The sequence below is a fragment of the Solanum dulcamara genome, chromosome 4 (genome assembly GCF_947179165.1).
Source record: "Solanum dulcamara chromosome 4, daSolDulc1.2, whole genome shotgun sequence".
Classification (NCBI taxonomy): Eukaryota; Viridiplantae; Streptophyta; class Magnoliopsida; order Solanales; family Solanaceae; genus Solanum; species Solanum dulcamara.
Window position 1 is genome coordinate 13,490,143 of NC_077240.1, and position 13,353 is coordinate 13,503,495.

At 33.3% G+C, this 13,353-nt stretch overlaps 2 protein-coding genes across 3 annotated transcripts; both read right to left on the minus strand.

The window, feature by feature from the left end:
• Positions 1-946: 946 nt before the first annotated feature.
• On the minus strand, positions 947-5,978 carry LOC129886395 (CO(2)-response secreted protease-like). Of its 2 annotated transcripts, XM_055961065.1 has the most exons (12): positions 5,871-5,978; positions 5,633-5,733; positions 5,174-5,271; positions 4,632-4,784; positions 4,415-4,526; positions 3,696-3,961; positions 3,255-3,547; positions 2,947-3,047; positions 2,581-2,823; positions 2,387-2,501; positions 2,088-2,280; positions 947-1,616 (listed from the first exon to the last, which is right to left on the minus strand). In XM_055961065.1, the coding sequence occupies exons 1-12, from the start codon at positions 5,961-5,963 to the stop codon at positions 1,051-1,053; spliced, it is 2,334 nt and encodes a 777-aa protein (XP_055817040.1). In that variant the 5' UTR covers positions 5,964-5,978; the 3' UTR covers positions 947-1,050. The 2 variants fall into 2 exon arrangements, with proteins under 2 accessions (XP_055817040.1, XP_055817041.1); XM_055961066.1 differs by lacking the exon at positions 5,633-5,733.
• An 871-nt stretch (positions 5,979-6,849) lies between these two features.
• LOC129886396 (probable protein arginine N-methyltransferase 3) lies at positions 6,850-12,923 on the minus strand. The gene is made up of 7 exons (XM_055961067.1): positions 12,510-12,923; positions 11,418-11,939; positions 10,520-10,617; positions 8,969-9,047; positions 8,586-8,846; positions 8,328-8,495; positions 6,850-7,824 (listed from the first exon to the last, which is right to left on the minus strand). Exons 1-7 carry the CDS (start codon positions 12,885-12,887, stop codon positions 7,366-7,368), a joined length of 1,965 nt encoding a protein of 654 aa, XP_055817042.1. The 5' UTR covers positions 12,888-12,923; the 3' UTR covers positions 6,850-7,365.
• Between the last annotated feature and the right edge of the window lie 430 nt (positions 12,924-13,353).

Sequence of the window (13,353 nt, forward strand, 5' to 3'; positions counted from 1 at the left end):
GGGAAATCGAATGTTGCCCATACATCAATATATAAGATGATGTCAAATAGTTGAATATGCATATTGAACACAATTAGCATTTTGATTATGCTGAACTAATCACATTTTCCCTAAAAGATAGAATTATATATTTTACAGTTCAACTGATCCAGAGACAGAGTAAATAGATATAAGAGGCCCGTGTTCCAACTCCAACAAATTTAGGATTAAATAATCAATTAATAGAGAGGGAAATCGAATGTTGCCCATACATCAATATATAAGATGATGTCAAATAGTTGAATATGCATATTGAACACAATTAGCATTTTGATTATGCTGAACTAATCACATTTTCCCTAAAAGATAGAATTATATATTTTACAGTTCAACTGATCCAGAGACAGAGTAAATAGATATAAGAGGCCCGTGTTCCAACTCCAACAAATTTAGGATTAAATAATCAATTAACATGTATATCCAAAATGTCCCCAAACGTATATGCTTCAGTGGAAATAATATTAAAAACAATATACTAATATATATGAGCTATTTTATATGCAGTAATGCAATTTTCAATTTACCTGACAGATTTACCTTCAAACTTAAAAGTGGTGCATCTAATATGTATACCGACATGTTAAGGTTAAAAACTCAACTTGAAAACACATTAGAATATCATGTTGATAACGTGTTGTAAAATTAAGTTCAGAACAATATAAATATAAAGAGAAGAAGGCAAAAAAATATAGATGAAGGATAGAAACTTTCTTCTAGTCAAGTGTCATACAATAGTGAACACAACCCTATTTATAGGTTGAGAAATCACTTCAAAAGTCACTATATTAAATGCACAATTAATGGATACATTTTTATCCAAAATAATTCATAGAACCTAGGAAATATGTATACATGATTGTAAGAGATTCATGTATTAACTAAATGGACAATGACCACACATTAAATGTATTTATAACAAAAATTATTTTATTCCAATTTGTAAATTGGGACATGGTCTTTACAAGTTACAATAATATATCATCCCTCTACAAAATACAAAAATATTGAAAACTATACCACATTCACGGCAAATACCGTCTGAACTTTATGAAAGCCATCTGACCATATTATAAATCCAAAATTGTAACCTTTTGATGCTTTCTTACCATCAAACGATACTTCAAACGAACCTTTCTTTATTCCTTTCACGAACTCAATTTTTCTCGGAAAAACCCTAACGATCAAACCAGGCGGACCGACAATCGAGGAAGTATAAGTGGCATTTGGAGAACCAACATTCATCGCGACTCGTTTAATTCTCGAAACCCCATGATTTTGCTCAAGTTTTTCTATAGAGATTGAAGGGTAATTTATGTGTGATATGAGTTCCTTTTTCCTAGTACTAGTATTTCTAGGGCAATTAAAATTATTTTTCTTTGATACTATTAATTTAAGTTCTTTTTCTTTGTAGCCATAGTAACAAAGGAAGTTATAGTAATCATTCATGGTTGTTTCAAATACTAAGCCTGGATTTAGAGCTTTAATAGGGCTTAATTCCCCAGTACCTATTTCATGTGAACTTGCATGAAGATTTGAAGTATTTGTCAAGGACTTTCTCAGATTATTGGATATTGTAGCTGCAGAGGGAAAAAATAATTAAAAATTAGTTACTAAAATAGTTTGAAGGAGAATAAATATGGCCAGTTGAACAACTTTCGTCAAATTATTATATTATTCATATAGAAAATTATATGAAGTATATAGGTTAAAAATTATTTTTTCATATGTTTATATTGAATCTTGAACATTTTTAATGAAATTTTTGATTTCACCACTTATCAGACTACATTTTGCAGCAATAAGAAAAAAAAGAAAACAAGTTTTCATATTTCTTTTGATCTCTACTATATATATATATATATCATTTCTTTGGTAAGGTCAAATTAATTAAGTGATCACTAATAATTGAAATTTTCAATGGCCGTTTCCGATGGAATCGAAATCCTTTGAAAATGTTATATGTTGGGAATCAAATTTCGATGGATTTTCAATCAGACGTAACTCAAACTAATTAAATTCTTTTTTTAGTAGTGAGCTAAATTCCGTACCTGTTGTCATGATAGCAGATTTGATCATTGAGAAGCTCCATGTTGGGTGAATTGATTTAATGAAGGCCATAGCTCCACTTACATGTGGACATGCCATGGATGTTCCTGATGTTATACCAAATAAAGATGATCCTTTTTCATCATTTGGGATCATAGCTGATAAAATGCCAACGCCAGGAGCAGTTATATCAGGCTGCACGTACACCAAATTATATTTTGAAAGTCATAGTCAAGTAGTAACGCATAGTTTAACTTATATACGTCGATAACATAAATAAAAAGAGTTTAAAAATTCGAACCTTAAGAATATTCTCGGTAAGTGTTGCAGGTCCACGTGAAGAAAAATCTGCAACTACTGGAGCTGGTTTAAACCTTCGAATCTCATTAGCTGGAAATATAGTCCCTAGTGGATTTCTGTTGCAAATAACGATAAGCATGAATCATGATAATAATATTTTGTAAACAAAGAAATAACAAATGTCTTGAGTCTTACAGGGAGGAATTAATATATTGAAGAATTTTTGCCCCAGCTAGCTTTCCAAATTCAGCAAATGGGAAATTGCCTGAATCAAATGGGGAACTTTTCTGTTGCTCATCAATTAAAATTAAACCCTTTGCTTTGGCATTTTGCACAACTAATTTCTTGATTTCTCTTGATATTGACCAGCCATCATTCATACAAACAATTATTTTCCCGGCAACTCTTTTCGCGTCTAGTGAACCTGGCATACAATTCCTGCGCTTGTATATGCAGTTTTCAAAAACAAGCTAGATAGTCCGATGCACAAAATATCCCACGTTCATGTAGGATTCGGGGAACAAATTTTGAAAATAATAACAACAAGAAGAAGAAAAATACCTGGCTTGAGAAGTTAACAAGGGGTGGAAAGGAATATTTTCACCGAATGCAAGGGGATAAGTTTTGGAGTGACCACTAGTATAGAAACTTATTCCTGTTCCCTATTGGAATTGAATAATAAAAGTAAGTTAGAAAAAACTTTAAATCCTAAATTTGCGCCTTTAATTATAGAGGGTTGTGGCCCAGTGTGATGAATGGGTCAGGATCTCGATGTCCACCCTTAGCATGAAAATAAATAAATTCCTAGAAGTCACTTTATATTGAGCTTTGTGTATCGCGAAATCAAATTAGTCGAATGCTCTGTTTACCTTCAAAGAGACATTGTTTCCCAGGACGACAGTGGACTGAAATTGTCTATCAATAGTAGAAGCAGCAACAGTGAAAATCCAAGGAGCAGAGTTGGTAACAGTGTAAGAATCAGGTCCTTCATTCCCACCAGAACAAACAACACCAACACCTCTTTCAGCAGCATGAAAAGCCCCAATTGCAATTGGATCATCCTTAAAATCAGTTTGAAAAACAAAACTCCTCCCAATAGATATTGAAATTATGTCAACTCCATCTTTAATTGCATCATCAATCGCTTTAAGTATTGTAGAACCTGCATCAAGTGTTTGTCCTAGTAGTCAATAACATGGACTAACAATCATGAAGTCTCAGATTTAATTTTCAATATCTGTGCAAGTTGATATGACCACGAGGATTTTTTTTTGTTAAAAAAAAATTTAAAATAAAAAGTATTGAAGAACCTTGACAATTTCCCTCTGAGCATGCTTTGTAAGTTGCTATCCTAGCTGAGGGTGAGCCTCCCCTAGCAATGCCACTTGCTAGGCCATAGTAAGTGGCATTAGGGACAAATGCACCTGCTGCAATTGAGGCTGTGTGTGTTCCATGCCCTACTCTGTCCCTTGGTGTTCCATTTGATCTTGATGGTACCATTGTTGTAGTGCTGCTAGTGTTTGTGATGTTGGAATCTTGATCTTCAATATTGTAAAATCTTGCTCCTATCAACTTCCTACAATAGATTTAATTTGAAGATGTTAATTAGGTAGAATTTTTGTTGGGCATTTGTTGAATGTGTGACGCTAGGAAAGGGATTGACAAAATTTCGCCAATATTGTTTAGCATGCATTACATATCCATATGTCAATATCAGAAAATTAGAAATTTCTAATGAAACTCATCGAAATTTGGCCTATTGGTAAAGAATTTCCAACGATAAAGTCGTTGAAAGCGTGACTGATGAGCCACATTTCAATGAATTTCATCAAAAATTATCAATTTCTTGATAGTAGTTCAATTTGATTCAGATTAGTATAAAATAATCGATAAGATTATCATATCTTTTATAGAGTAAGTCATATGCACCCTTTTTCAAGACAAGATTTGTTTGTTTAACCTCTTAATAATGTGTTAAAAAGATAGTGTGATTTTGGTGAATATTGTAAATGAAAAATAAAATGATGACCTATTGCAGTTTGACTTGTGAAAGTCAAATCCTTCCATGCAAACTCCTTTCCATCTTGATGGTACTTTTCCAATATGTTGGTCATCAAAACTTTGTGACTCTGGCCATATACCTAAAAATAAATATATGCAACAATTTGCTTAATGAAAAAAAAAAGTAATTTTTTTTGCACCAAAAAGTAAAAAAGAAATATATTATTTGATAGAAATAGCATAACCTGTGTCAATAACTCCAATAATAACATCATAATTAGAAGAAGCATGATAATTGTAGTTGTACGTTGAATAATAAGATCCCAAAAAATCCCAGGATCTTGTTGTGTGAAGTTCAAGTATGGGATCTGGAAATACTGATACAACCTCCTCATAACCTGCTTCATTTTACAATTAAATCAAGTTATTATTCATTTTTATCACGTCTGGGAGAATTTTTTTCCATTCCAAGAGCTCAAAACTTGGTTAAATAGGCTATTAATATAAGAACTTAAAAATCATAGAGGAAATTGTGAAGTAATTTTTTATATCATTACATTATTTATACTTGTAAAATCATATAAGAAATTTTATTTTATGTGTTTCTTTAATCATGTTTCATTATTTTTTTAAAACTATTAAAATTAGGATACGTATATACAATTTGGAAACTAAATCATATTTAAGAAGAAAGTTAAACACAGAGAATGTTTTTTTTTCTTTTGCTTAAATATTTTTTACATTATTATAAGCAATTAAAAAAGCAAAAAGGAAAAATAAATGTTACCAGACAAAAGGGTGGCTTCTTGTTTAGTAAGCAAGGCACAAAAGCCCCTATAAGCATGATGATAAGAATACTTCACTGTGATTCTCTCACTTTCTTCACTGTCCCAAAAGTAAAAGAAAACTATTATTTTAGTTTCTCATATTTATATATGTAGTAAAAGAAAAGAATTTCCAGCCCAAAAGAAATAAACAATACTTTCTTCTGTGTGTGTTTTATGTATAGGAAGATATATATTAAATTTCTTTAGCTTTTCTTTCATAAAAATTTTGACTTTGCCACTGATCTCAAATTATATATAAAAGTTGCTATTTCATGATCTTATAATTAGTAGGATGTCTAAATTTAATGTAATGTACTAATTACTATATTATTTTTTTCTTAATTTTTATTGCTTATTGTCTAACCAAATGAAGAGGGAAAAAAAAGTATAAACACAACTACACGCATAGTATAATTAACCTTGGGATAATAGACGATAATATTTGTAGATGAGTTAACTCTGAAATTTCAGCTGAATCTCCACTGTTGTTCAAAGTACTACCCATATATATAATGTAAGGCTGCATAGAATATAGCTACGATTACAATAGGATGAAGCAATTAACAATTTATTCAAATACTTGAAATTTTTTACTCTCTAATTTAATTAGTTTTCCCAAATTCTAAAATTAAAATAAGGAGAAAATTAATTACGTACCTTGGGAGTGTGATCATTTGATCCTATGCAAGAAGTGATCATAAGAAAGAGTGCAGAGATAATAATAGGAGAAAAATGAAAGAGAAAAGCCATAGCATAGAGTAGTATTACTCATGCAAGCAATTAAATTCCTTAAGAAGAGGAGTATATATAGGCTTTTATAGCTTGTCTTCTGTCTCATATTTTTTATATATTATATTTTTAGTGATTAATCTTGCATGATTAGCTAATATTACTGCAATTAATTAAATGGAATAGAAGAGGATTATTCAAATGATTAATCAAAAAGGGGGGAAAGTTGAAGTGCACGACAAGCAAGCACTTTCGCTGTATGCATGCACAAGTGGTGCGTCATTTTGATACACCTCAAATTGAAGTAATATTCTTTGATCAGCCACCTAAGTGATTCCTTATTTCACTTTTTAGTACTTAAAATATATATATTTTGTGTCTCACACAATTGACGTTCGTTGTGTGTGACTTTTTTTTATTTCATAAATTCTTATTTGACCGTGACGTATAAAATTTGGGTCCATCAATTTGTGGAAAAAAAAACTCACAACTAATATCAATTGCATGACATAGATAAATCAAGTTTTTCAAAGTAATTGGTTTCGCATATTTTGTGCCCTTCAAGAGTAATGTCAAATACATTACGTACTAACTACTTATATCGTACATGTGATGATCATCGCTGATTTTGAAAGTATAAAAGGGAGGAACAATCAAACACTTAGAAATTTACTGTAATTAATCCCTTGGAGAAAAAGACACTGAGAATAAATGAAATGATTTTCACTTTACAGCTAGAGTCTGGAAGAAGCTGAACATGCAAAATGCTAATCTCTGCCTTTTACTCTTCTAGATTAAATTATTATAATTTGTTCCCTCATCTATAATCATAAGTGCTGGTGGTTTGTGATTGCACCTCAGGAAGGACTCAAATGTCAACTCAGAAAAACAAAAATTACAGATTGAATTATACATAAAATAATACAACAATTACCACATAAAAACGTTAGTAGTATTAATATGGATACACAAATGATAAACTAAATACCTGCCGATTGATGCAAAATTTGACCTCGAATCATTTTGCTATACTACAACTCTATGAGTAACCAAATGACACATTTCGTGAACGGAAAATCAACGATCGAAAGACTCTCGATGTGAAAATTACCAGGAAAAAATTAGGATAGGATAAGACTATATCGAAAATATTACCACTAGAAACTAGAAAGAAATCATTTCTCACGTGTTTGAATATGCTGATCCTCTCTTCTACGCCCACCGAAGTGCTCAAAATCAACAGTGACAAAATAAAAGGCGGGCAGGGCGGGTATTTCTATAGTTTGTGAATGATCCACATCTTCATCATGCATCAACGATGAGACGGAAATAATCCACTTACTCGCCCTGAGGTCCTCCAGTCAGGTGCAAGCAGAAACGTATGGTAGGAGCGTGAATTTGCAGTCAAATGTTTTGCTTCGACTTACAATACATTAAACATTTGTGCTGGCCAGTTTCGTTTTCTACCAAAAGGCCCAATTCCTGTGAGCTCCATGGAAATGTCAATGCTTCGATGCTGAGCAGCACGAACTACACTGATCCGACATTGTATTTTCACCGCGGGGCAGGCATCAGTACCAACTGCTGCCATTTTATCAAAATTTAGTGTTCCTGTGGATACCATTGCAATTGGTTCTGAGAAAGTGAGGATAGTCTGCGACCAGTGAGTGCTCAGAGTAAGGGGAGATGTGGACAAGTTAGTTGGCTTTTCTTTACAGAATCTTTCTGTAAATCCAGTATCAAACCAAACAACAACTCCATAACACCAATTTGTTATAGGTTTTGAACCTGTAGACCCAGCAGAAGTTTCTCCCTTCAGCTCCAGTTCAACCATTGCAGTAAAATCCATCTCCTCCAGCTTCATAGTCACCAGATCAAAGTTCTGTTCATAAAGTATACTGAGATGTCAGAGAAATATTGTAAAACCATAAAGAGATTTCTCTCAGCTTTTAATCTGTTTAATGAGTTATCCTCTAGAAAAGCACGGGTTCATGAGCCAAGGGATTCTGTGAGGAAAAGCTAGGGACAAAATCATTCTGAGCAACAGTTGTCTTCACAGTTCACTCAATTCTCTCTTTTGCCACTTATTTCTCAAATAATACGTCTACGTAACTATTTAAAATTCAAAATAAAATTCATATAGCCTTCAAATGCTCTCACGCAAACAATTTCTCCGGGCTTCTAATAATCATGAGTGAATCCTAGAATCAAGTGGAAAGATGAGCATTAGGTAATAAAGTATTAAATTAAACAAACTGAATTCAAGCTTTACATATTAGACTATCATAATATAGTGTCTAAAACCTAGAATTGACAGTGCCAATACACTGTAATGCAGACAACAGTGCAATATTCATGCTTCTCCTTGCAGATAAAAAGACAAACCTGGAGAGCTTTTGAATTGGTTATTATATCACAACTGTCAATAACATCAACTATTGGAATTCTGGAAGCATCTTTAACAATTTCCTCGCCGATACAAGACATATTAAACCCATAAACATTTTCCCAAAATGGAATGCTTGTACCACCTCTTCCAAACCCAGCAGCAAACTAGAAAAGAAATGTGGGGACAGAGGTTAGCTCCAACCTACAAACACATGATGAGTGAAACAAATGCAAGAAAAGCTTGTTGAGGGTTACCATGGTTGCCGTGTCAGGAAGAACGGCACCTCCAGGCTTCAAAAATTGATCACGTGCATACAGGACAGAGCTGAGCATTGACTCGTAAAGCAGGCAATAACCCATCCATTCACTCACTAACACATCAATACTGTGTGGCTGAACTTTCTGGGTACTCTTTAGCTCTTCAACCATACCTTGAACCACTTCCATTACACCATTGCCCTGATCAGAACCTTCATTCTTGCTTCCAATCCACAAAAGGTTATTGTCTTTAGCAATCTGAAATTAAAGCAAGTTCACAAAGTAATGGAAGTTAGTTGATAAAACTGGAGCTGCAAGTGAAGATAAAAATGTTAAATTCGGAAAAGCAACGGGACACTTGATAATGAGAGATTGTTGACCTGAGCTGCCACAGCTGCCATCTTTTCACTTGCTTCAACTGCAATCACCCTTGAGGCACCTGCTTGGGATGCAAAGAGACTAGAAACAACATGAATTAGTTCTAATTGCTCAACTACTCTTTAGATTTAGAAGTTGAGATCTCCTTCATAATTGGTTGATTTCAAAAGAAACAACCAAGATGTACAGTATCAGTGACCTGTTAGGCATTCTTTTGAAAAATTTGATCACCTAGGGTCTTTGCTCATGACCTCATGTGCAAATACTAAAATCAGTATTTGCAAGTTGAAGTTTGGCAATCAGTATTTGCACATACATATTCCAATTCAGGTAATGGGTTTAACTCACAAAACTTCAACTTCATTTCCAAGTGGAACTCATGTCCAAATACGACTTCAAATAACCAATTTCATTTTTCAACTTCAATTGCAAATGCCCTTTTTCCCAAATCCAATCAGATACAGCCCAAAAGCCTACTTAATTATTTCATATTTATCTGACTAATATAATAGCAAAATGAGCTCAGAAGCTAAATCACATTGTCAACACACCATATGACACTGAAACAGACTGATTTATACTTCATTTCGAATATCCAGTATTCTAGAGTTTTTTGTTTTTTAAAGAGGATATTCTATTAATTACTCATAGAAGATTTTCCCCACTAGGAGTTCACTTAGTCTGGAAAAAGTGAACTTTCTGCAGGGGCCTTTGAACAGGAACATAATAATGTTCGGATAGGATTATCAGTGCCAAGGAATAGTTCAGAAAACAATAACTAAGGATACACTACTTCTTTTCTTTTCTTTTTTGATCAGGTAGAAGTAGATTTCATCAAATAGCATCCAGAAGATGCAAAGGTTACAGAAAAAGAGTTAGCTTCTATACAAGTCACATCTCCTAGCAAAAACTTGAGGAACTAAATACCCACTAGTTTTTTTATATAATGTTGAAATACATACACTACTTGAAGCGGTAAGGATGGTTTTCTCACTACAAAAATATATGGGTGCCCAGAATAGAATAGGACAGCTAAGAGATCACTTGATGAGCCAGTCTACATATTTCCTCATACTAGTGCAAACCATGGAAGAAAACATTTGAAATCAGTCTTGAAGATATTTTCAAATGTTTTCTTCCTTGGTTTGCGAACTGCTCTTCCTACTAGTGGCTCATCTTAAGATTGAAAGAAAAAGATACATGTACTACTATTTCACCTTTTGGTTAAGACAATAAGACTTTAATTCTCCTTTCTTTAGCTTGGCGTAATGTAATATAAAAAAAACAAATAGATTCAGAACTTAATGCTTGTTCACTTTATCTTCTTTCAAGTCCAACTACCTCCTTCAATAGTTTTAAATATTCCTCTTTTCTTCCTCCATGATTTATCCCCTAAAAGTAGAACAAGAAAAATTCGGCCAAGGACTCAAGTGCTCACAAATTAAAGGGGGCTAGAGAGGATTTAAAGATCTTCAGAATATTGCATCAAATGAGTGACTACACTGGTAAAAATGTAATAAGATAAAGTAAACATGAGCAAAATCTCTTCTAACCTCAATATGCCAGTACCACAGCCTACATCCATGACTACAGAACCTTTTAAGAGAGAAGGATTCTCCAAAATGGCTTGCCGATAAGCATCAGTTCTTACCTGCATAAGCCACAATATTGACAATATTGTTACCAAATATTTTGGTCATACCCTTTTTTCTTAAAAGATGGCAAACATTATTATGTCCAGGCACAAAGAAGCAGAGCAAGATAGTTTTTTTGCCAATAATGTGAGTTCAATGAAGAACCTACATCACCTTCAGGACAATGTTTTGGAGGAACAGCAGGAAATGGATGTTACTCAGATTCGAAAAGCTGGTGGAAGAAAATAGGTTCTAGGTCCAGCTAAAGAAATTGGAGAGCAGTGTGTTTACTAATAGGGGTATAGATACTTCCTGATGAATACAAGGTGCAGGCTATATACAATGTTTGAATCTGGAGCTTAGAATACTTTGATGTATAACAGTGGCATTTTATTGGTGCTTCTTTTTTTCTAGTAATATTAAGTCCTGGTCCAAAATAAGAAAATTCCAAGGATAAGTTAGCAAACCATAATAACTAGATTATTATTCTTCCCTTAGTTTGGTGAAGTATATTCACTTAGTTTTGAAGTAGGTAGCAGTTGATTATTGTTTGACAAGAAATACAAGCAAAATTCATTCAAGTAATATTAGCTTAGGTAAACTAGTATACCACAAATAGAGATTGAAAAAGTCCTTAGCTTATCATGGGAAAACAATCTGATTGACAATAGCTTTCATCAAAAAAAGACAGTTGCTAATACGTCAAAAATTGGGCCAAAGCAGAACCTAATAAAAATAGAAAAGGTTTAATCAAGGGAAACTAGTTGCTCTACCTTACTACTAAAGTATGCAGAACACTAACCAGGGTAGAACTTACCTTATCACTTATCATGTCCCTGTGGATACCATATGAACTATAACCACCAAAATAGTTTTTATTTACATCCTTGATCTTATTTGCTGCAACTTTTGCGATATATAAGCTGGAATCTAGGTCATTGGGGTTCCTATACGGAGAAACACCAGCTTCTGCAGAGACAATGCCATTGCTGAGAGTAGTATCAGTCATTGAAGCAGATTCCCCTCCACTAAGACGGGAGGCTACAGGTTTGTTTTCTTCTGTTTCAAAAGTAAAATCATCCTCATCGATGCTAATGTGTTCAAAATCCTTCATTAACTCCTCTTTGTCAATAGGCATATTGTCCACATCATCTTCACATTCATCATCTTCATCAAAGCTATACAAAAGTGCATCCTCTTTCAAGAAAGGCTTCAAAAATTCATCATCATTCCAAGGAAACTTGCCATTATCAAAACTAGCAACTTCGTGCAAGTGATTCAGTAAATCTTCCTTTGACCGACAGACAATGCCGCAACTCCAGCATTTGTTCTCAGCAACCTAATAGCAAATATAAATATGTAAAAAGGGATTCAAGTTACATATACTAAGAATTGAAAAATAATACACAAATCACTAACAGCTTGTTTGAATGGTTGCTACCTATTGTATTGTACCGTGATCTTAGTTTAAATACCGTGTTTGTTTTGATTGTTATTTAAATTTTATTGTATCCTATCATTAAATCCTATTTTATCTTTACCCTACCTCCTTTTTAAAATAGCTCTACCTCATACGTACTTTTCTTGTAGGTCTATGTGACATGATGTAATGATGGAAAATGATACAATCTATCCAAACAGTATATTCATCTAAACAATATAGTACAATACCATACATTATGAAACAATACGTAACAAACATCCAAATAAAGTGTAAAATTTGACATGTAATAGCAGGTTAGTTGCCATTTTTACCAGATTACCAACTAATAAATGAACTGGTTGTATAAATATTCTTAAGCTCGGGATAAAAAAGGCCATTAGTTTCTATTGAATTACACGTTATAACTTAATCGAAGAGTTAAAAACTGACATCCTTTTTTGCAGTAAGGATGAGTTGAATGAATACCTTAGACCTAACATAATTAATGAGCTTAAAGCAGCCATAAAAATCCAAGGCAAGAATGGTTTTGAGAGTATTGAAATGGAACCGATGTGCAGATGCGCAGTGCTCAAAGAGCGCATTACTAGAATTGTACGTAGAGTCACAGAACAAACAGAGTAATTTTGAGTTCATAGCATCCTCTTCGTCTTCTTCGTCTCCGTTTTCCCAATCGTCCCAGTTCTGGTCCTTGTCATCGTCTGAGTTCTCACCTTCTACTTCCACATACACGGAGTTCGATTCCTCCATCGCCATGGGATAGCAGCAAGTTTCAAAGCTCGGGATGGTAATGTTTCGTTTGAGGAGAAGGCGAGGAATGAAAATGGACTGTTGTCTAAAACCCATTAAAACCCTACTCTTTGTTGTTTGACTATTTTCTCCTTTATTAAAATTCTTCAAACCTTCCACAAAATATAGGGAAATGATTTTAGGGTATTTTATATTTTATCGCGATTTGATAAATAAATTTTTTTCATGATACGTCGCTAGTTGATACAAACCAAACATTGTAATATCAACAAATTTATTAATCAGTTTATAACACCTAATATATCATGAACACAACAAAAATAGCAGTAAAACTTATGTTTTACTGACACATTTTTGTGTTTGGTTTATATCAACTAGCGATGTATCATAAAAAGGGCTTATGTCTCAAATCGCAATGTATCAGCATCATTCTTATGTATCAGAAAAGGGGTTTTGAATTTTTTACAAATGATAAAAAATAACTAAAAATATAAAAATATAAGGTGTGTAATTTGATAATTTTTCCATCATTTTAACACCTCAAAATGTTCACAATCCCTCC